The following is a 21,389-nucleotide window of genomic DNA, read 5'->3' as shown; positions in this document are numbered from 1 at the left end:
TGAGGCAGATATATTTTGTGTGGCTATAAATCATTGCATAAAGGTAAATTGTTTCCAAATTAGGAAAGAGGTCATTCTTTTTTGCACGGACTAAAAAGGAAATAGGTTCACATAAATTGAAACGGAAGGAGTATTATAATAACGTGAGAAGAATTGCAACTGACTAGATCTTTGCTTCCTTTCCGCTTTTGTTATTGAGAGCGGAATAACCCTTTAGTTATTCCTTACCATCACTGACTAGATCCTTGGTCAGGTTATGAAAGTGATAGTAGATCTGGTAATCCCTACAATTCTTGATTAGCTTGCTAAGTTGGTTGGAGATCGAGACGATTACTTCAGCATTCCCTTGAAGAATATGAAGAAGATTAGCACCAAGTTCTTAATTGTTTCACAGAAGAGAAACATCAAAAGACAAGCCTACTTGAATGAAGTTTCTCAGAGGAATGACTCAGTATCCTTTGTTACAATTGGAAATTTCGTCATCCTTACACCCCTTGTCACTTTAGACATTGCAATTGCGACAGGCTATGTGCAGCTATTTCCATGACTTGTATAAAGATCCACTGTTTCTGTTACTAATATAGTGAAATATTTTAATTTTTGAAAGTCCTGCTAGTTCTCGAGATGAATCGTCTTTTGGAGTTGTTCATTAACAGATCATTACTAGTAAAAGGTGATCGAATGGGCACTTTTCTCTCGCTTGAGTCTTTTTCGTTTGTAGGTGTCACCACAAGAACTAGAGCTGGATAGAACTAGCTTCATATGTTGTGATGGTGTTGGATATTCTTAACTCATTGATTGAACCTCTCACGATAGTGAAGCCGGTTTTGTTTAGTGTAACTTCAGATCAAATGCAGATAAAACCATTCGTTACATTTCCACATATATCACCAATGCAGCGTTAGTTACAAAATTTAAACCACATGTAAAAAGGTGGCCCCAAAATTCCTCATATTAATTGCTATACATGATGCTCTACATTGATAGTACTACACATAACTCTCATTTTTGTTTTTGAATTTCTAACAAAATTGGAAAGAATTTAATGTTAGTAAAAAGACAAGAGGGTGCTAGCCACATTGTACTTACAAAACCGAAGGATTGCATATAGATATTCATAACACGCAGCGGAAGACAATAACAATCCTAGGAAGATTTTTTCGTATTTAAAATTTATTTACATGTCAAAGATCGGATCTTAGACGTACCTGGTGAATAGAGTCTCGTTACAAAGATTTCTTCGATAGTGCGAAGACTCTATGCATATCCACACCGAGACTGATTCTTGTTATCAACTCTTTGATCAATGAAACACGCGAACAAACTAAACGAAAAAATTATGTTGAAAATTTTCTCAACAATCTCAACCCAAAGGTAGAAGAACAAGAAATACTTTTCTTGTAATTGTATTTTCTCTCCTAGCTTTGTATTGCACTCTCACTTTCACTAAGTGATTTTTCTTCTCAAGAATTGATGGGGCAAGTTTTTTCCATCACCCTTTATTTATCATCGTGTATAAACCCCTTTCCTATTTGGTTGATGTAATGATTTACTTAGGGTAAAAGTTTATTCCTAAAGGTTGAGATAGTATGTACATTTACGATGAAGTATCGGAAGATGAAAGCAATACTTTGGAATTGAATAGGCTGCATTAAGTAGTACAAATTTATTATTTATTGGAAGGTAAGTTTACTTTTGAGTACAAGAATATTAATGACGTAGTGTATATATAATTAATGGGTAAAATAGTCCTTCAATTTTTATGGATATTTTGGTAATTCGACTTTGACATTTGGAGCTTCGTACTTTTAGTATAACTAGTTTTTGAATATGTGCGTTACACGTGTATCCCTAATTGTTCAGCACAAATTTCTTATCTCATGTCAATCAGTTCAATCCCATGTCAAGTTCAAAATGGTAAATTATAGATGAGCCTATTTGACCGACTTGACAACTGAATATATATAAAATAATTAGTTACATTGTTTAACCTGCACATTCAGTTAGGTAGGTATGACAAAATTCTTGTTGTGGACATTGATATCGCTTTACAAAATATGACATTTACTTATTCTTGTGAGAGAAAATCTTATGCAAATACAAGCCAATACAGGGGATGGACATGATCGGAAGTATTTGTCTTTTTCATTTGTTATAGTAAACGCTATCCAAAGAAAAGGAAAAAATAATCAAATCCTCCCATAAGTTAGTGTTTAATGGTATCCATCTATTTAGGAGCAATTCACCTATTTTTATATGAATTATCTATCGAGTTCCAAAATAATTAACATAACTATCACATGCTCTCCTTTGTTTTTTATATGAACCTTTACAATTGCTAGTTCTCCTCTTTCTCATGCTTTTTGTTTTTTTAATTCTTTCTAGCAAATCCGTACTTACTTAATTCCCTTTTTAAGCTATTTAGAGCCCGTTTGGACATGACCACTTAGTTTGCTTATATTGGTTTATCTTTCACTTGGATAATAACTATCACATCCTCTAAAGGAATATTGATATTTCAATTTTTTAAAATAGCCAGTACTCACTCATTATAAAATACATTGTATACGGTTAAAATCGGGCCCACCCGATTTTACTATTTGACCGAGACCGGGAGGTTGCATCGAAGGATGGCTTCGTAACGGAACAGACTAAATCACGAGGATAAGATACCGAGTTCAGAATCGAGGTATATGTCGAGATCGAGGCTAGTAGCGATCGATGCCAAATGAGGCAGACATCGAGCAAGATCGAAGATAGCACAATAACAGAAATGCGAGATATACGTGACTGGCCGAGGATCATGGCGTAAATCTCGGAACGGATCAAATCAGAAACGGTTAATTAACTAATCATGAGATTTCCTTATGTAATTAGAATTATACTATAAGCGGAATTCCTCTACTATTTAAAGGGGGGTTCTAATCATTTGTAAGACACATTGTTCACAAATATCAAAGCAATATAATTCTCTTTCTCGTTTATACTATTGTTCATCAGCTTGTTATATTTTAATTGTTCTTACATCAACCAGTTCGAGGGTATCCAAACTCGAGGGCTGAGTTCCATTCTAACACTGGTTTGCTTTGCTTTATAGTTCATTTCTGTTATTAATCTTCATATTTATCAATTGGTATTAAGTGAAATCACGTGTCCTTAGAACCACATTATAAGTTTAATTGTTATCCAATTTTAAGGGTAAACAGTTTTGCACCCACCTTGGAGCCAAGGATAATAGTGATTGCTTAATACTGATTCCGATAACACACACTGCTTTATACTTGTTCTCGTAAGAATCTTTGTTTTCAGGATAAACATGTCAAACTCACAAGCAACGCCTACACATGGTGACAACGGCTTCGGATTTCACGGGAAAAATGACAATATAGCCGCCCCAGGGATCGAGGCGCCACAGGCTGGCCTCGAGGGAGCGCCAATTGCAAATTCCTTCGATGTCAATTCACATGTCGCCCTAAATACAAATTTGGGCATAGATCCCGAAGGTAGCGCACGCAGGGAAGTTCGATCAGGTGGTCGAGGTACGCAGGGTGGAGAAGATGGTAGTGTTAGCCTCCAATTGATATTCGAAATGTTACAGGCTCAACAAGCCGCTATAGAACAACTACAAAATCAACATCGAACACCGAGTATGATCGATCCAGAAGTCGTCCACAGGATCGAGACTGTGCCGGAAAGGTGGAACGCCAACGAATCGAGGACTGACCCCGCCATTATGAAAATGCTCGGGGAGCTCACTAAACAGATTGAATCGGGAGAAAAGAAAATCGAGGCAAATGACAAGAAAGTGGAGACATACAACTCACGGGTTGACCAAATAACAGGGGCACCGCCGATTCTAAAGGGTATAGATCCAAAGAAATTCGTACAGAAGCCTTTCCCTCCAAGTGCGGCTCCAAAACCCATTCCGAAGAAATTCCGAATGCCAGAAATTCCTAAGTACAATGGGACCATCGACCCTAATGAGCATGTCACTTTTTATACATGCGCAATAAAAGGGAATGACTTGGAAGACGATGAGATTGAATCTGTTCTACTGAAGAAATTTGGAGAAACCTTGTCGAAAGGAGCAATGATATGGTACCACAATTTGCCGCCTAATTCCATCGATTCCTTCGCCATGCTTGCAGACTCCTTCGTAAAGGCACATGCCAGAGCAATAAAAGGTTGCGACTAGGAAGTCGGACCTCTTCAAGGTGAAACAAAAAGACAATGAAATGTTAAGGGAATTCGTATCTCGGTTCTAGATGGAATGCATGGAACTACCACCGGTCACAGACGATTGGGCTGTTCAAGCCTTTACTCAAGGTTTGAACGAACGAAGTTCGGTGGCATCACGACAGCTAAAGAAGAATTTAATTAAATATCCAGCGGTAACCTGAGCCGATGTACATAATCGGTACCAGTCAAAGATCAGTGTCGAGGATGATCAATTGGGGGCCCCTTCCGGTTCCATTTATCCAAATAGGGTCGTCGGCAGAACTCAAAGGGATATCGACAGCGAACCCCGGTCAAACAGAGATCGATATCAACCATACAACGCAGATCGTAGAAACAACGTCCGAGGATGCAATCCCATCCAAAATGATCGAAGGAACGATCGAGGACAGAGCTCTTGAGGGATGATGAGCAAAAGTGGCTTCGATAAACATGCCGATCCCACAGTAACACCATGATTATCAGAATACAACTTCAGCATCGACGCATCAGGTATTGTGTCAGCCATTGGGAGAATCAAAGATACTAGATGGCCCAGACCCCTACAAACCGATTCATCCCAAAGAAACCCTAATCAAATATGCAAATACCATGGTACACATGGTCATAGAACTGAAGACTGCAGACAACTAAGGGAGAAGGTGGCCCGTCTATTCAACAAGGGTCACCTTCGATAATTCTTGAGTGATCGAGCTAAAAACCATTTCAGAGACACTGATGCAAATAGGAAAAACGAGCAGGAAGAACCACAACACGTGATTCACATGATCATTGGTGGGATCGATATTCCACAAGGGCCTGTTTTCAAACGCACTAAGGTATCGATCACCAGGGAAAAACGAACTTGAGATTATGTACCAGAAGGCACTTTATCATTCAACGATGAGGAAGCGGAAGGGATCTTACAACCCCACATTGATGCATTGGTAATCGCTATCCCTGCGAATAAAATTCAGGTTAAACGTGTTTTAATTGATCCAGGAAGCTCAGCCAATATTATTCGATCGAGGGTCGTGGAGCAGATCGGCCTACAAGATCAGATCGTACCCGTAGCTCGAATTATCAATGGCTTCAACATGGCGAGTGAAACAACTAAAGATGAAATCATCCTACCAGTAATTGTAGCCGAAACTATTCAAGAAACAAAGTTCCATGTGATCGAGGGCGATATGAGATTCAACGCACTGCTCGGAAGACCCTGGATTCACAACATGAGAGCGGTCCCCTCAACCCTTCACCAAATGCCAAGTTCCCAACACTGGATGGAGTAAAAACGGTGTATGGGGAAAAACATGCTACCAAAGAGATGTTTGTGATCGACGAAGTAATACTAGTATCGGCGCTTTCGTCAACAAAGGGATCAGAGTCCAAAGGAAAACAAGAAGCTAAATAGCAACCACCAGCTCGACTCAGTCGGAGAAGCATGGAATGGACGAGCACAATGACTACTGGACCCCTCGATCCTTCATAATCCCCGAGGATTCCGACGCCACCAAATCGGCAGTCGAAAAGCTGGAGCAAGTCATACTGATCGAGCATCTACCCGATCGAAAGGTATACCTGGGTACGGGGTTAACCCCCGAGCTCAGGGAAAAACTCATTAAATTTCTTATCAATAATATGGATTTGGTCCCACCTAGATATGACAGGGACCCCGCCAGAGATCACTACACATCGACTGAGCTTGGACCCAAAGTTTCGCCCGGTAAAACAAAAGAGAAGGCCCCAGTCCGAGGTAAAACATGCATTCATCAAGGACGAGGTAGACAAACTTCTCAAAATAGGATCCATTCGGGAAGTAAAATATCCCGAATGGTTAGCAAACGTAGTCGTAGTCCCTAAAAAGGGAAATAAACTCAGAATGTGCATAGACTATAAAGATTTAAACAAAGCATGTCCTAAAGACTCTTTTCCTCTGCCGAATATTGACCGCATGATCGATGCCACGACCGGCCATGAGATCCTTTGTTTTCACGATGCCTACTCCGGGTACAATCAAATACAAATGAACCCGGAGGATCAAGAAAAGACTTCGTTCATCACTAAGTACGACACCTATTGTTATAATGTAATGTCGTTTGGACTAAAAAATGCTGGTGCCACTTATTAACGCTTAGTAAATCGAATGTTCGAAGAGCAAATAGGTTTATAAATGGAGGTTTATATTGACGATATGCTAGTTAAGTCCCTGCGAGCAGAGGGCCATTTGACACATTTGCAGGAGACCTTCGATATACTAAGGAAATACTACATGAAACACAACTCAGAGAAATGTGCATTCGGGGTCAGCTCGGGCAAGTTCCTCGGCTTTATGGTATCAAATCGGGGGATCGAAATCAACCCCGATAAGATCAAGGTAATCGAAGACATCACAGTCGTGGACAATGTTAAGGCCGTACAAAGATTAACCGGGCGCATAGCCGTCCTAGGACGATTCATCTCGAGGTCTTTAGATAGAAGTCACAGGTTCTTCTCACTGCTCAAAAAGAAGAACAATTTTGAATGTACCCCGGAATGCCAACAAGCATTGGAAGAATTAAAGCGCTACCTCTCGAGCCCGCCACTGCTTCATACTCTGAAAGTGAATGAGCAACTCTACTTGTACTTAGTAGTATCGAAAATCGCGGTAAGTGGGGTCCTAGTCCAAGAAGAGCAAGGTACGCAATTTCCTGTTTACTATGTTAGTCGAACTTTAGGTGAGGCCGAGACCCGGTACCCACACATAGAAAAATTAGCTCTTTCCCTAATAAGCGCCTCTAGGAAATTAAAATCATATTTTCAGCGTCATCCGATCTGTGAGGTGACTACTTATCCCCTTCGTAATATTTTGTATAAGCCCGAACTTTCGGGCTGATTGGCCAAATGGGCAGTCGAGATCAATGGGTACGATATCGAGTATCGGCCCCGAATGGCCATAAAGTCTCAAATCATAGCGTACTTCGTGGCTGACATTACGCCAACCCTCGTACCCGATGTCGAAAAGGAACTATTATTAAAGTCGGGTACATCATCGGGGGTATGGACCCTCTTCACAGACGGCGCTTCGAACGTTAAGGGGTCCGGGCTAGGCATCATTTTGAAGCAACCCACGGGTAATAAAATTAGACAAGGTATCAAAACTTCCAAGTTAACTAACAATGAGGCCGAGTAAGAGGCCATGATTGCACGTCTCGAGCTAGCTAAATTTTTGGGAGTAGATGTCATCGAGGCCAAATGTGACTCCCTGCTTGTGGTAAACCAAGTCAACAGAATCTTCGAGGTTCGAGAAGATCAAATGCAGAGGTACTTGGAAAAACTACATGTGACTCTACATTGGTTTAAAGAATGGAACCTGCATCATGTGCCTCAAGAACAAAACAACAAGGTCGATGCCCTTGCAAATTTGGGGTCATCAGTCGAAGACAACGAGATTAGCTCGGGGACTGTCGTACAACTTTCAAGGCCAGTAATCGAAGAAGGCCACACCAAAATCAACTCCACAAGTCTGACCTAGGATTGGAGGAACAAATATATCGAGTACCTAAAGAACGAGAAGCTTCCATCGGATCCTAAGGAATCGAGGACTCTACGTACAAAAGCCACACGATTCACATTGGCCGAAGATGGAACACTATATCGAAGGATGTTCGATGGACCATTTGCAATATGTTTGGGACCAGGAGATACTGACTATGTCCTACGAAAATCCACGAGGGCACCTATGGAAACCATTCCGGTGCCGAATCATTAGTTCACAAAGTCATCATAGCAGGATACAATTGGGCCGATATAGAAAAGGATACAAAAGAGTTTGTTCGAAAGTGTGACAAATGTCAAAGATATGCGCCGATAATTCACCAACCCGGAGAGCAACTCCACTCAGTCTTATCCCCATTGCCATTCATGAAATGGGAAATGGATATCGTCGGCCCTTTACCATCGGCCCCAGGTAAAGCTAAATTTATTTTGTTTATGACTAACTATTTCTCTAAGTGGGTTGAAGCACAGGCATTCGAGAAAATTAGAGAGAAAAAAGTCATTGAATTCATCTAGGACTACATTATATGCCGATTCGGGATGCCTGCCGAGATCGTATGCGACAATGGAAAGCAATTCGTCGGCAACAAAGTGACAAATCTTGATATGTATCAATTGGTATTAAGTGAAATCACGTGTCCTTAGAACCACATTATAAGTTTAATTGTTATCCAATTTTAAGGGTAAACAATTTGGCGCCCACCGTGGGGCCAAGGATAATAGTGATTGCTTAATACTGATTCCGATAACACACACTGCTTTACACTTGTTCTCGTAAGAATCTTTGTTTTCAGGATAAACATGTCAAACTCACAAGCAGCGCCTACACATGGTGACAACGACCTCAGATTTCACGGGAAAAATGACAATATAGTCGCCCCAGGGATCGAGGTGCCTCAAGCTGACCTCGAGGTAGCACCAATTGCAAATCCCGTCGATGTCAGTTCACATGTCGCCCTAAATGCAAATTTGGGCATTGATCCCGAAGGTAGCGTATGTAGGGAAGTTTGATCAGGCGGTCGAGGTACGCAGGGCAGAGAAGATGGTGGAGTTAGCCTCCAATTGATATTCGAAATGTTACAGGCTCAACAAGCCGCTATAGCACAACTACAAAATCAACACCGAACACCGAGTAGGATCAAACCAGAAGTCGTCCATGGGACCGAGCCTGTGCCGGAAAGTTCGAACGCCAACGAATCGGGGACTGACCCCGCCATTATGAAAATGCTCGATGAGCTCACTAAACAGATTGAATTGGGATAAAAGAAAATCGAGGCAAATGACAAGAAAGTAGAGACATACAACTCCCGGGTTGACTAAATAACGGGGGCACCGCTGATTCTAAAGGGTATAGATTCAAAGAAATTCATACAGAAGCCTTTCCCTCCAAGTGCGGCTCCAAAACCCATTCCGAAGAAATTTTGAATGCCAGAAATTCCTATGTACAATGGGACCACCGACCCTAATGAGCATGTCACTTCTTATACATGCACAATAAAAGGGAATGACTTGGAAGACAATGAGATTGAATCTGTTCTACTGAAGAAATTTGGAGAAACCTTGTCGAAAGGAGAAATGATATGGTACCACAATTTGCCGCCTAATTCCATTGATTCCTTCGCCATGCTTGCAGACTCCTTCGTAAAGGCACATGCCAGAGCAATAAAAGGTTGCGACTAGGAAGTCGGACCTCTTCAAGGTGAAACAAAAAGATAACGAAATGTTGAGGGAATTCGTATCTCGGTTCTAGATGGAATGCATGGAACTACCATCGGTCACAGACGATTGGGCTGTTCAAGCCTTTACTCAAGGTTTGAACGAACGAAGTTCGGTGGCATCACGACAGCTAAAGCAGAATTTAATTGAATATCCAGCGGTAACCTGGGCCGATGTACATAATCGGTACCAGTCAAAGATCAGGGTCGAGGATGATCAATTGGGGACCCCTTCCGGTTCCGTTTATCCAAACAAGGCCATCGGCAGAACTCAAAAGGGATATCGACAGCGAACCCCGGTCAAACAGAGATCGATATCAACCATACAACGCAGATCGTAGAAACAATGACCTTGGATGCAATCCCATCCAAAATGATCGAAGGAACAATCGAGGACAGAGCTCTCGAGGGCTGACGAGCAAAAGTGGCTTCGATAAATATGCCGATCCCACAGAAGCACCATGATTATCAGAATACAACTTCAGCATCAACGCATCAGGTATTGTGTCAGCCATTGGGAGAATCAAAGATACTAGATGGCCCAGACCCCTACAAACCAATTCATCCCAAAGAAACCCCAATCGAATATGCAAATACCATGGTACACATGGTCATAGAACCGAAGACTGCAGACAACTAAGGGAGAAGGTGGCCCGTCTATTCAACAAGGGTCACCTTCGAGAATTCTTGAGTGACCGAGCTAAAAACCATTTCATAGACAGTGATGCTAACAGGTAAAACGAGCAGGAAGAACCACAACACATGATTCACATGATCGTTGGTGGGATCGATATTCCACAAGGGCTCATTTTCAAATGCACTAAGGTATCGATCACTAGGGAAAAACAAACTCGAGATTATGTACCAGAAGGCACTTTATCATTCAACGATGAGGAAGCGGAAGGGATCTTACACTCCATAATGATGCATTGGTAATCTCTATCCCTGGGAATAAAATTCAGGTTAAACGTGTTTTAATTGATCCAGGAATCTCGGCCAATATTATTCGATCGAGGGTCGTGGAGCAGATCGGCCTACAAGATCAGATCGTACCCGTAGCTCGAATTATCAATGGCTTCAACATGGCGAGTGAAACAACTAAAGATGAAATCATCCTACCAGTAATTGTAGACGGAACTATTCAAGAAACAAAGTTCCATGTGAGCGAGGGCGATATGAGATACAACGCACTGCTCAGAAGACCCTGGATTCACAACATGAGGGCGGTCCCCTCAACCCTTCACCAAATGCCAAGTTCCCAACACTGGATGGAGTAAAAACGGTGTATGGGGAAAAACATGCTACCAAAGAGATGTTTGTGATCGACGAAGTAATACTAGTATCGGCGCTTTCGTCAACAAAGGGATCAGAGTCCAAAGGAAAACAAGAAGCTAAATAGCAACCACCAGCTCGACTCAGTCGGAGAAGCAGGGAATGGACGAGCACAATGACTACTGGACCCCTCGATCCTTCATAATCCCCGAGGATTCCGACGCCACCAAATCGACAGTCGAAAAGCTGGAGCAAGTCATACTGATCGAGCATCTACCCGATCGAAAGGTATACCTGGGTACGGGGTTAACCCCCGAGCTCAGGGAAAAACTCATTAAATTTCTTATCAATAATATGGATTTGGTCCCACCTAGATATGACAGGGACCCCGCCAGAGATCACTACACATCGACTGAGCTTGGACCCAAAGTTTCGCCCGGTAAAACAAAAGAGAAGGCCCCAGTCCGAGGTAAAACATGCATTCATCAAGGACGAGGTAGACAAACTTCTCAAAATAGGATCCATTCGGGAAGTAAAATATCCCGAATGGTTAGCAAACATAGTCGTAGTCCCTAAAAAGGGAAATAAACTCAGAATGTGCATAGACTATAAAGATTTAAACAAAGCATGTCCCAAAGACTCTTTTCCTCTGCCGAATATTGACCGCATGATTGATGCCACGACCGGCCACGAGATCCTTTGTTTTCACGATGCCTACTCCGGGTACAATAAAATACAAATAAACCCGGAGGATCAAGAAAAGACTTCGTTCATCACTAAGTACGACACCTATTGTTATAATGTAATGCCGTTTGGACTAAAAAATGCTGGTGCCACTTATTAACGCTTAGTAAATCGAATGTTCGAAGAGCAAATAGGTTAATAAATGGAGCTTTATATTTACGATATGCTAGTTAAGTCCCTGCGAACAGAGGACCATTTGACACATTTGCAGGAGACCTTAGATATACTAAGGAAATACTACATGAAACACAACTCGGAGAAATGTGCATTCGGGGTCGGCTCGGGCAAGTTCCTTGGCTTTATGGTATCAAATCGGAGGATCGAAATCAACCCCGATAAGATCAAGGTAATGGAAGACATCACAGTCATGGACAATGTTAAGGCCGTACAAAGATTAACCGAGCGCATAGCCGTCCTAGGACGATTCATCTCGAGGTCTTTAGATAGAAGTCATAGGTTCTTCTCCCTGCTCAAAAAGAAGAACAATTTTGCATGGACCCTCGAAAGCGAACGAGCAACTCTACTTGTACTTAACAGTATAGGAAATCGCGGTAAGTGTGGTCCTAGTCCGAGAAGAGCAAGGTACGCAATTTCCTATTTACTATGTTAGTCGAACTTTAGGTGAGGCTGAGACCCGGTACCTACACTTAGAAAAATTAGCACTTACCCTAATAAGCGCCTCTAGGAAATTAAAACCATATTTTTAGCGTCATCCGATCTGTGTGGTGACTACTTATCCCCTTCGCAATATTTCGCAATTACGCCAACCCTCGTGCCCGAGGTCGAAAAGGAACTATTATTAAAGTCGGGTACATCATCGGGGGTGAGCACCCTATTCACAGACGGCGCTTCGAACATTAAGGGGTCCGGGCTAGGCATCATTTTGAAGCCGCCCACGGGTAATAAAATAAGACAAGCTATCAAAACTTCTAAGTTAACTAACAATGAGGCCGAGTACGAGGCCATGATTGCAGGTCTCGAGCTAGCCAAAGGTATGGGAGAAGAGGTCATCGAGGCCAAATTTGACTCCCTGCTTGTGGTAAACCAAGTCAACAGAACCTTCGAGGTTCGAGAAGATCGAATGCAGATGTACTTGGACAAACTACATATGACTCTACATCGGTTTTAAAAATGGACCCTGCAGCGTGTGCCTCATGAACAAAACAACGGGGCCGATGCCCTTGCAATTTTGGGGTCATCGGCCGAAGACAACGAGATTAGATCTGGGACTGTCGTACAACTTTCAAGGCCAGTAATCGAATAAGGCCACACCGACATCAACTCCACAAGTCTGACCTAGGATTGGAGGAATAAATATATCGAGTACCTAAAGAACGAGAAGCTTCCATCGAATCCTAAGGAATCGAGGACTCTACGTACGAAAGCCGCACAATTCACATTGGCCGAAGATAGAACACTATATAGAAGGATGTTCCATGGACCATTGCCAATATATTTGGGACCAGGAGATACCGACTATGTCCTACGAGAAATCCATGAGGGCACCTGCGGAAACCATTCCGGTGCCGAATCATTGGTTAACAAAGTCATCAGAGCAGGATACTATTGGGCCGATATAGAAAAGGATACAAAAGAGTTTGTTCGAAAGTGCGACAAATGTCAAAGTTATGCGCCGATGATTCACCAACCCGGAGAGCAACTCCACTCAGTCTTATCCCCATGGCCATTCATGAAATGGGGAATGGATATCGTCGGCCCTCTACCATCGGCCCCAGGTAATACTAAAATTATTTTGTTTATGACTAACTATTTCTCTAAGTGGGTTGAAGAACAGGCTTTCGAGAAAATTAGAGAGAAAGAAGTCATTGACTTCATCTGGGACCAGATTATATGCCGATTCGGGATATAATCTGGGAAAATGGAGAGAAATACTGCCCTTAGTCTTTTGGGCGTATCGAACAACGTCAAAATCCAGTACGTGGGCAACACCGTTCTCTTTAGTATATGGCGTCGAAGCTCTGATCCCGGTTGAAGTCGAGGAACCTAGCGTCAGGTTTCGATATGCAACGAAAGAGTCAAATCATGAGGCTATGAATACAAGCCTCAAATTACTAGATGAAAAACGGGAAGACGTCCTAGTTCGAATGGCCGCACAAAAATAGCGGATCGAAAGGTACTACAATCTAAGAGCCAATCTTCGACGCTTTAAAATCGGGGACTTGGTTCTGAGGAAGGTCACCCTCAATACTCGAGACCCAAACGAAGGAAAACTTGGCCCGAACTGGGAGGGACTGTATCAGGTACTCGATATCATCGGAAAGGGATCCTACAAACTTGGTACGATGAATGGCGAACAATTACCAAACAATTGGAACATATCACTCCCAGTTCGGGCCAAGTTTTCCTTCGTACGACCTTCTCTATTTTTGTTTATATTTTATACTAACCATTTGCAGGTGTTTAATCGAAGACACCAAAGGATTCTTCAAACACAAAGTCCTTAGATCTTAAAGCATGCGTTGCACTCTTTTTCCCTTAGACCGGTTTTTGTCCCAAATGGGTTTTTCCGGCGAGGTTTTTAACAAGGCAACCATTGTTCGTGCTAACTTAGAGCAATTCAATAGTATCTGAGGCTCTTTTACAATCAACCTCGAATACTGGGGGGCATCACCCTCGGATAGTTACAAGGAAAATACTTCGTGTCGACAGGATCTCGATAGGTAAAGGACCAAACAGTCAAATGAACCGTGTCCATGTAGATTACTCGAGCCCTAATGGAAAAACATGTATGCATGTATAATCTATTGAAAGAAGTATTTTTCCTTACCTAATGTTCCATGGCTTAGAGAAATTTATACTTTACAATTTCATACTTATGATCTATTGTGGAAACTAACTTAATGGCAGATCACAACTGAAGTTCAAACAATTTACCCTATATTCGGGGACTGCCGTCCAAAAAATCGACATGATCAAATTACTAAACCTCAAAATCGTAAGACCTTAAAAAGGAAATCCTCGATTTTATAGGCCACGTCCACCCCACTCGGGGACTGATACTTCGAACGAGTTCGAAGTATAGCAGGGAAACAAGCCTAAGGGGCAAATCCCAATCTAAAGGCTACGGACAAATTAACACGGTTTAGAGACATCCGAATTCCTTTATAAAACATGCCTTCAAATATTCTCATAAATCGGTTAAAAAAGGCAACCCTCGGCTGAATTACTAAGGGTCTCGATAATATCGACTCTCGAAAAACCCTAAGGGAGAGCGAATTGTTCGAACTCTCGGACAATTTTGTGCTAAGACAAAACAAAGCAAAGGATTTTGATAACACCAATCCTCGAAAAACCTAATGGGTACAAATTTATCTCGTGGCATGACAAATTTTTATGATTAAATTTTCAAGCCGAAAAATGGGAAAAGCCATTCTTTTGAAGCCATATCGGCCTAATTCAAGAGCCTAAGGGCAATTTTATTTTTTAAGTTCGAGAAATCGTCCTTACTCAACTAAAATGTAAGGGTCACTCTACTTCAAGTTCGAGCAAGTACTCACTCGATTTTAAAGACTACACTGCTCCGACTTCGGCCTAGTTGCCTAAAGTCCCAAACTTGTGAGTAAAATCTCCATAAGGCATGAAGGCATGAATGAAATAGAATTTTCATGAGGCATGAAATAGAATAAAGGCAAGTCAAAGAGAAAAAATATCTTTTATCTGTACGAAAATATTTACAAGGACCGATCAGGGTCCCGCACAAAAAATCAAAAAAGAAAAGCCTAAGATTCCTAATTTTCCTCAGGGGCAGCTTCTTCTCCATCGAGGTCCTCCCCATTCTCGCACCCGCTCTTGCTGCCATCATCATCGGAAGAGGCCAATGCTCTAGCATCAGCTTCAAGCTCTTTAGCCTTTATTATTTGATATTGACGGCAAAAATCAACGATGATAGGGTCGAGAGGGCCCAACGTGAAAGGGTAAGTTTAAACACTTAGAAATCCTTCCACATGGGTGGTGATGTCTTCTTCGGGGGTCAGGATCATCACCTCTTTGCCCGCCCAGTTGCAGTCTTTCTTTACCTTCTTAAGGTATCCCTCAGTTATCGAGCATATATACCTCGATATTGGCTTGCATCGAACAGGAATCGACGAGGCTTTATCGGTCTTGAAATCGGAGTTTAGCGCAGACCCCCCAGGAATGCATTCCTCAAGAAGGGGTTCCACCGGCATTTTCCCGCTGACCGGTTGAGAAGATGAAGCAGCTTCTTTTTGTGGTACCGTTTTCGATGTTTTTGCCATTTTTGTGTAAGTTTGAAGAAGAGGAAGATAATAGGACTTGACATTTGAGAAAGGATTAACAGCAAAACCTAAAGATTTGTAAAAGGGAAGAACTTAAGAGATGTAAAAGCTTTGGAGTTAGAAGGAAGTGAAAGTAAAGTTTGAATCTATGAGGAAGGGGTCTATTTATTGGATTCACGGCAATGGTTCAAAGGCACTAGTGGGCGACCACCAACTGACACCCATTAATGACTTGTAGAACTGTACCGACGGGACGTTTCGGTCACTCCCGTCGTTTACGTCACGAGGATGACGTCATGATAGGTCGAGGTAGAAAATCAAAGGCTTAATTCATTTCTTGTCATTTCACTCCAAAAAATGAGGGGACTATCTGTATACGGTTAAAATCGGGTCCATCCGATTTTACTATTTAACCGAGACCGGGAGGTTGCATCGAAGTATGGCCTCATAACGGAACAAACTAAATCACGAGGATAAGGTACCGAGTTCAGAATCGAGGTACCTGTCGAGATCGAGGCTAGTAGCGATCGAAGCCAAATGAGACAGACATCGAGCAAGATCGAAGATAGCACAATAACAGAAAGGTGAGATATCCGTGACTGGTCGAGGATCATGGCGTAAACCTTGGAACGGATCAAATTAGAAACGACTAATTAGCTAATCATAGGATTTTCTTCTATAATTAGAATTATACCATAAGTGGAATTTCTCTATTATTTAAAGGGGGGTTCTAATCATTTGTAAGACAGATTGTTCACAGATATCAAAGCAATATAATACTCTTTCTCATTTATACTATTGTTCATCGGCTTGTTATATTTTAATTGTTCTTACATCAACCAGTTCGAGGGTATCCAAACTCGAGGGCTGAGTTCCATTCTAACACTGGTTTGCTTTACTTTATAGTTCATTCCTGTTATTAATCTTCATATTTATCAATTGGTATTAAGTGAAATCACGAGTCCTTAGAACCACATTATAAGTTTAATTGTTAACCAATTTTAAGGGTAAACATACATGAAACCAATCAAAGATGTCATCCATAATAAAAATCAAATTGAAACTATGAAATCATATTTTATTTATCGAAATTTGGAAAGAAAAAAAAATGTTGGCAATCTTTGATAAGTTTTGAGTTTGTTTACTAATTTTTATTTTTAGTGAAAGAGGACTGTAAATTGGTCTTAAAGAATAATAGGTTACTGTATTAAATTAAAGAAGAAGCAGCACTGTACCTCTGCCTGAACTCTCATGTTTGTTTTTGAATTTGTAATAAAATTTGAAAGAATTTAATGTTAGTAAAAAAACAAGAGGGTGCTAGCCACACTGTACAGAAAAAACAACATTTGAGGGCCTACCCTACCAAAGCAAAAGACTGCTTCTTCAAACCTCATCATACCAAAATTAGAGCAAATTAAAACAAACCTTAATCTCTAAATCTTGGAAGTGTGCCTTTCTGTTGCCGCTGCATGATGATCTTGTGCGAACTTAAACTCTGGAAATACAAAATCATTTTTGCTGAAGAGAATGTCAATCATATTCTTCGAAGCGTTAGATGTTTATCGAAATCCATCTCAATGTATATGCAAAGCCCTATCAGAACATGTTACAACTCTTTTCTCTCCACACTGTTTATGCGGATCAAAATTAAACGAACCCCTTCTATTACTACCGCAACAAACTTTCATCAACGTCTTACTAGTCTTGAATCCCAAGAGTGCATTGATTGCGAAGAATAGCCATAAATGCCTTGTAATAACCACATATATAATTTCAACTTCAGGGTACTTCAATCGCAACTCCTCCAACGCTTGCCACAGATGATCATTGTTACAATCAGATGACTGTTTTTGACATGATAATTTGCTTATAAACTTCCATTTTATTTCTGTTTCTATGTCAGGTTATACGTCATAACGCCTACGCTAATTACCCATATGCCAAGGAGTTTGGCATTAAGATTATTGACAAGTTGGCACAAGTTGAGGCTCCTCACTGCTTTTTAAAATTTGATTCTTCTCATCTGTTTGTTTTTCATTTATGTTCAGTTAATCGGCACCAGGGACAAGTTTGGACACTTCGGAAATACATCAGTTAAGCTTTGTCCTTCATGTGCATCTGAGTTGGCTACTTTACAAAAACACTAACGTCAAACATTTCCATGTGCATTTGTTATACAAAAACAGCCAGCTTTAAGGCCACAACATCCACATATAGTCATCTGCGTCATATTTGCGCTAATCCGAGCTGTATAACTCAAATGCTGAGGATCCAAGGATAGAAAAGATCTTACCACGAATATCAGATAGGTCACGCTCCCCTAACTTGTCAATTAAAGAACCCATTCCCCTTAATTTATGTACTCAATTTTCAAATTTTCAGTGTCAGAAATTAAGCATAGAAAAACAAAAACAAGAGACACTGCATCATTCGAGACAAATCAAAGAATTGCTTATTGATTAGTAAACACGAAAGGTATACAGTGAGAAGAGGAAATCAGCCTCTGTACATACAAAACAATATTTGAGGGCCTACCCAATATATATCAAAGTACAAAACTCTTTGTTTGTTCGAACCTCATCAGCAAAATTAAAACGACTCAGATTGGACAGAGCAAAACAAATACTAGTATTTCAGTAGTCCACTACGTTATTAGCATGCAACTCCAATAAATGCCTTAGACCATCTCTAAATCGTCCAGAAACCTTGGAACGGTGCCTTTCTGCTGCAGCTGTATGATGATTTGTTGAGAACTTAAACTCTGGAAATACAAAACCGTTTTTGCTGAAGAGATATCAATCATATTCTTCGAAGCCTCCGGTGTCAGTCGAAATCCATCCCAATGTATATGCGAAGCCCTATCTGAACATGCTACAGCTCCTTTCTCTCCACATTGCCTCAGAGGATCAAAGTTAAAAGGACCGCTTCCAGTACTTCCGCAACAAACCTTCATCAACGTCTTAGTCTTGAATCCCAAGAACGCATGATTGTGTAGAACCGCCATAAACCCCTTGAAATAATCTGTATATATGATCTCAACTTCAGGGTACTTCAATCGCAGCTCCTCCAACGCTTGCCATAGATGATCATTGTGCAATGTTGCGAACAAATTTAGTCCTTTGTGACATTGAATTTTCCTGCTATTATCGGGAAACATCGTTCGAAAACCTGGAAGGCAACCAATTGGAATAATTCCAGAAACCACAAAGTGTTTGGCCTCTGCATCTTTGATCAGTTGTTCGATAGAACTTTTGATTGTCTCCACAACATCAGGGACAAGTTTGGACACTTCGGAAATAGATTTTGTATGCAAAAGAGAGTGCTTGTAATCATTAAAACCAGGCTGATCCATAAAGACGATAGCTTTCTGAAGAACCTTGTTCCTGCCGCAGTCATGAAAAGAGAAGCAATCCTTATAGAAGAGTTTCATAAAGGCGGAAATCTGCGAGTGATGAGACTGCTGAGGCGCTGGGATGCCATTCTTTATGAAGGAAAAGGGACTCATAACTGTTGCTCCAGGCGTCATGAAACTAATACCGGACTCAAACTCAACGCCTTCTTTGGTGTAATGTTGTAGAGAAGGCAGACCAAGCACAGCGGCTAAATGATCAGAAGTAGAAGCAGAATCACTGTCTCCGAGGCTGTAAATGGAATAAAACGGGGAAGTTTCAGCCTGCGCGAAAAAGAAAGAGGAGATCACTAATAGAAAGATGAAGAAACAATGGTTGGTAAGGGAAGCCATTGAAAGAGAAGAAACAACGATCAGGGAATTAAAGAAGGCAGGGGAAAACTTAATTATTGCCATCATCTCCTAAATACATTCATTGCTAACACATCATTCCCCTCCCGCCCATAAATCATGTTTAACTTCTCCTATATTCTTTTCCAATAGTCTCTTAATAAAATGTACAAAATATATTAAGAATATTATACATACATATCCGTCTATTATATGTTCATATATGCTTCCATATCTTCCATTTTCACACCCAAACTCGACAACGAAATATTATACCTAACCCAAGTAAATGTTAATCAAGTTGCAGATAAAGTGCATACCATTTTTATACCTAAACACAATTAAATAAACAAAGTATCCATGTATTTTTAAGACGATGTACATACCATTTTTATACCTAAACACAATTAAAATCCATGCTATATTTTGGTTATCTAATTGTGTTTAGGTATAAAACTTTTATGTACTTTGTCTTCAAAATATACATTAGTATAATTTCAGTATGATTTGATTCACTCTTCCTAGGGCCATAAATAACTTCCACGAGTTTTACAATATAATTCAGTATAATTAATTATTATATTCAAGTATAATTTCAGTATAATTTATTATATTCACAGTATAACTTCAGTATAATTTATTATATTCACAATATAATTTTTATAAAATTTGTGATCCATAGTAAAATTTTAATATAATTTTTATACCCAGTGTACTATTTCAAATATGATTCACTTAAATAAACTCCCCAAAGATTTCAATTGTATAATTTCAGTATAATTTTATTATATTCACAATATTTCTTGAGTTTGACAATGTATTCTTAGTGTATTCCGAGCTGTTGTGTATTTTAAGTATATAAAAAATATATATATTGTTCAACGATGTATAAAAAGCGTATAGTACATGTACAACCTATACATCATGTCACGATCCAAAATCCATTATAGGCCGTGATGATCCCTAACTTAATTAATTTAATTACTCATTTTAGTATTTGAAATCACGATTTCCTTCAATTTAATAATAAAAGATGGGTTTTACAGAGTAAATAAAAATATTTTTTACAATTTCAATACCAAACAACTCATAATCACCCAAAAACTCGGTGTCACAAGTGCATGAGCATCAACTAGGAAGTAAAATAAAATACAACATCTGTCCGAAATACAAATTGGACAGAAAAAATATAAATACTCTTAAGGAGATTCTGCTGGTTGCGGATCGTAGTATAGAATGCAGCTCACCTAAGTCCCCGTAATAACCGCGTCTCTGCGCCCACAAGGCCACTAGACATATATGTACATGCACAAAAATATGCAGTAAGTGTAGTATAAGTACGTAAATCAACGCGTACCCAGTAAGTATCCCGCCTAACCTCTAAGAAGTAGTGACGAGGGTCGACTCCGACACTTACTATGGGCTAATAATAAATACTGATATTATACTTAAGCATGGATTGTATGAAATAGTTATAAACTCAATACCAAAAAGTGAGTGGACAATTCTTTTATTAATAGAAATTTTTTCCAAACTTATTCTCGTCATATAACAATTTATATCCCAAGCCAAAGAAAGCAACATCAATTATAAGATGGGTTCCAAAGATTTATCATGCGCAAATTATGTCTAGGTCGTACGGCCCGATCCAACATAATATTTAAATTGTTCACTGCCGAGGGTCGAACGACACGAACCATCGATACATCTATCTGCTATCGAGGCGTTCGACCCGCACCACAAAAGAGAAAACACATTAAACAACCAATTCAAGATTTATTAAGGGGCAACTATTCCAAGAATTACAAATTCTCATTTAACGGTCAAGTAAATAAAGTTTAACCTTTTTACAATTCCTTTATCGAGTTTCTAAATATTTTAAACAATTAAATTAACAAGTAGGGCGCAAAC

At 40.3% G+C, this 21,389-nt stretch overlaps 1 protein-coding gene across 1 annotated transcript; it reads right to left on the bottom strand.

Moving 5' to 3' along the window:
• Positions 1-18,179: 18,179 nt before the first annotated feature.
• On the bottom strand, positions 18,180-19,516 carry LOC142168677 (GDSL esterase/lipase At5g45910-like). The gene has a single exon (XM_075229289.1). The coding sequence runs from the start codon at positions 19,479-19,481 to the stop codon at positions 18,417-18,419; it is 1,065 nt and encodes a 354-aa protein (XP_075085390.1). The 5' UTR covers positions 19,482-19,516; the 3' UTR covers positions 18,180-18,416.
• Between the last annotated feature and the right edge of the window lie 1,873 nt (positions 19,517-21,389).

This window comes from Nicotiana tabacum, chromosome 2, assembly GCF_000715075.1.
Source record: "Nicotiana tabacum cultivar K326 chromosome 2, ASM71507v2, whole genome shotgun sequence".
Taxonomy (NCBI): domain Eukaryota; kingdom Viridiplantae; phylum Streptophyta; class Magnoliopsida; order Solanales; family Solanaceae; genus Nicotiana; species Nicotiana tabacum.
The sequence above is the reverse complement of the archived record's forward strand: the minus strand, read 5'-3'. Positions and strand labels throughout refer to the sequence as shown.

Coding starts and splice junctions, on each gene's coding strand:
- LOC142168677 (XM_075229289.1), bottom strand. CDS start 19,481: ATGGCTTCCCTTACCAACCATTGTTTCTTCATCTTTCTATTAGTGATC.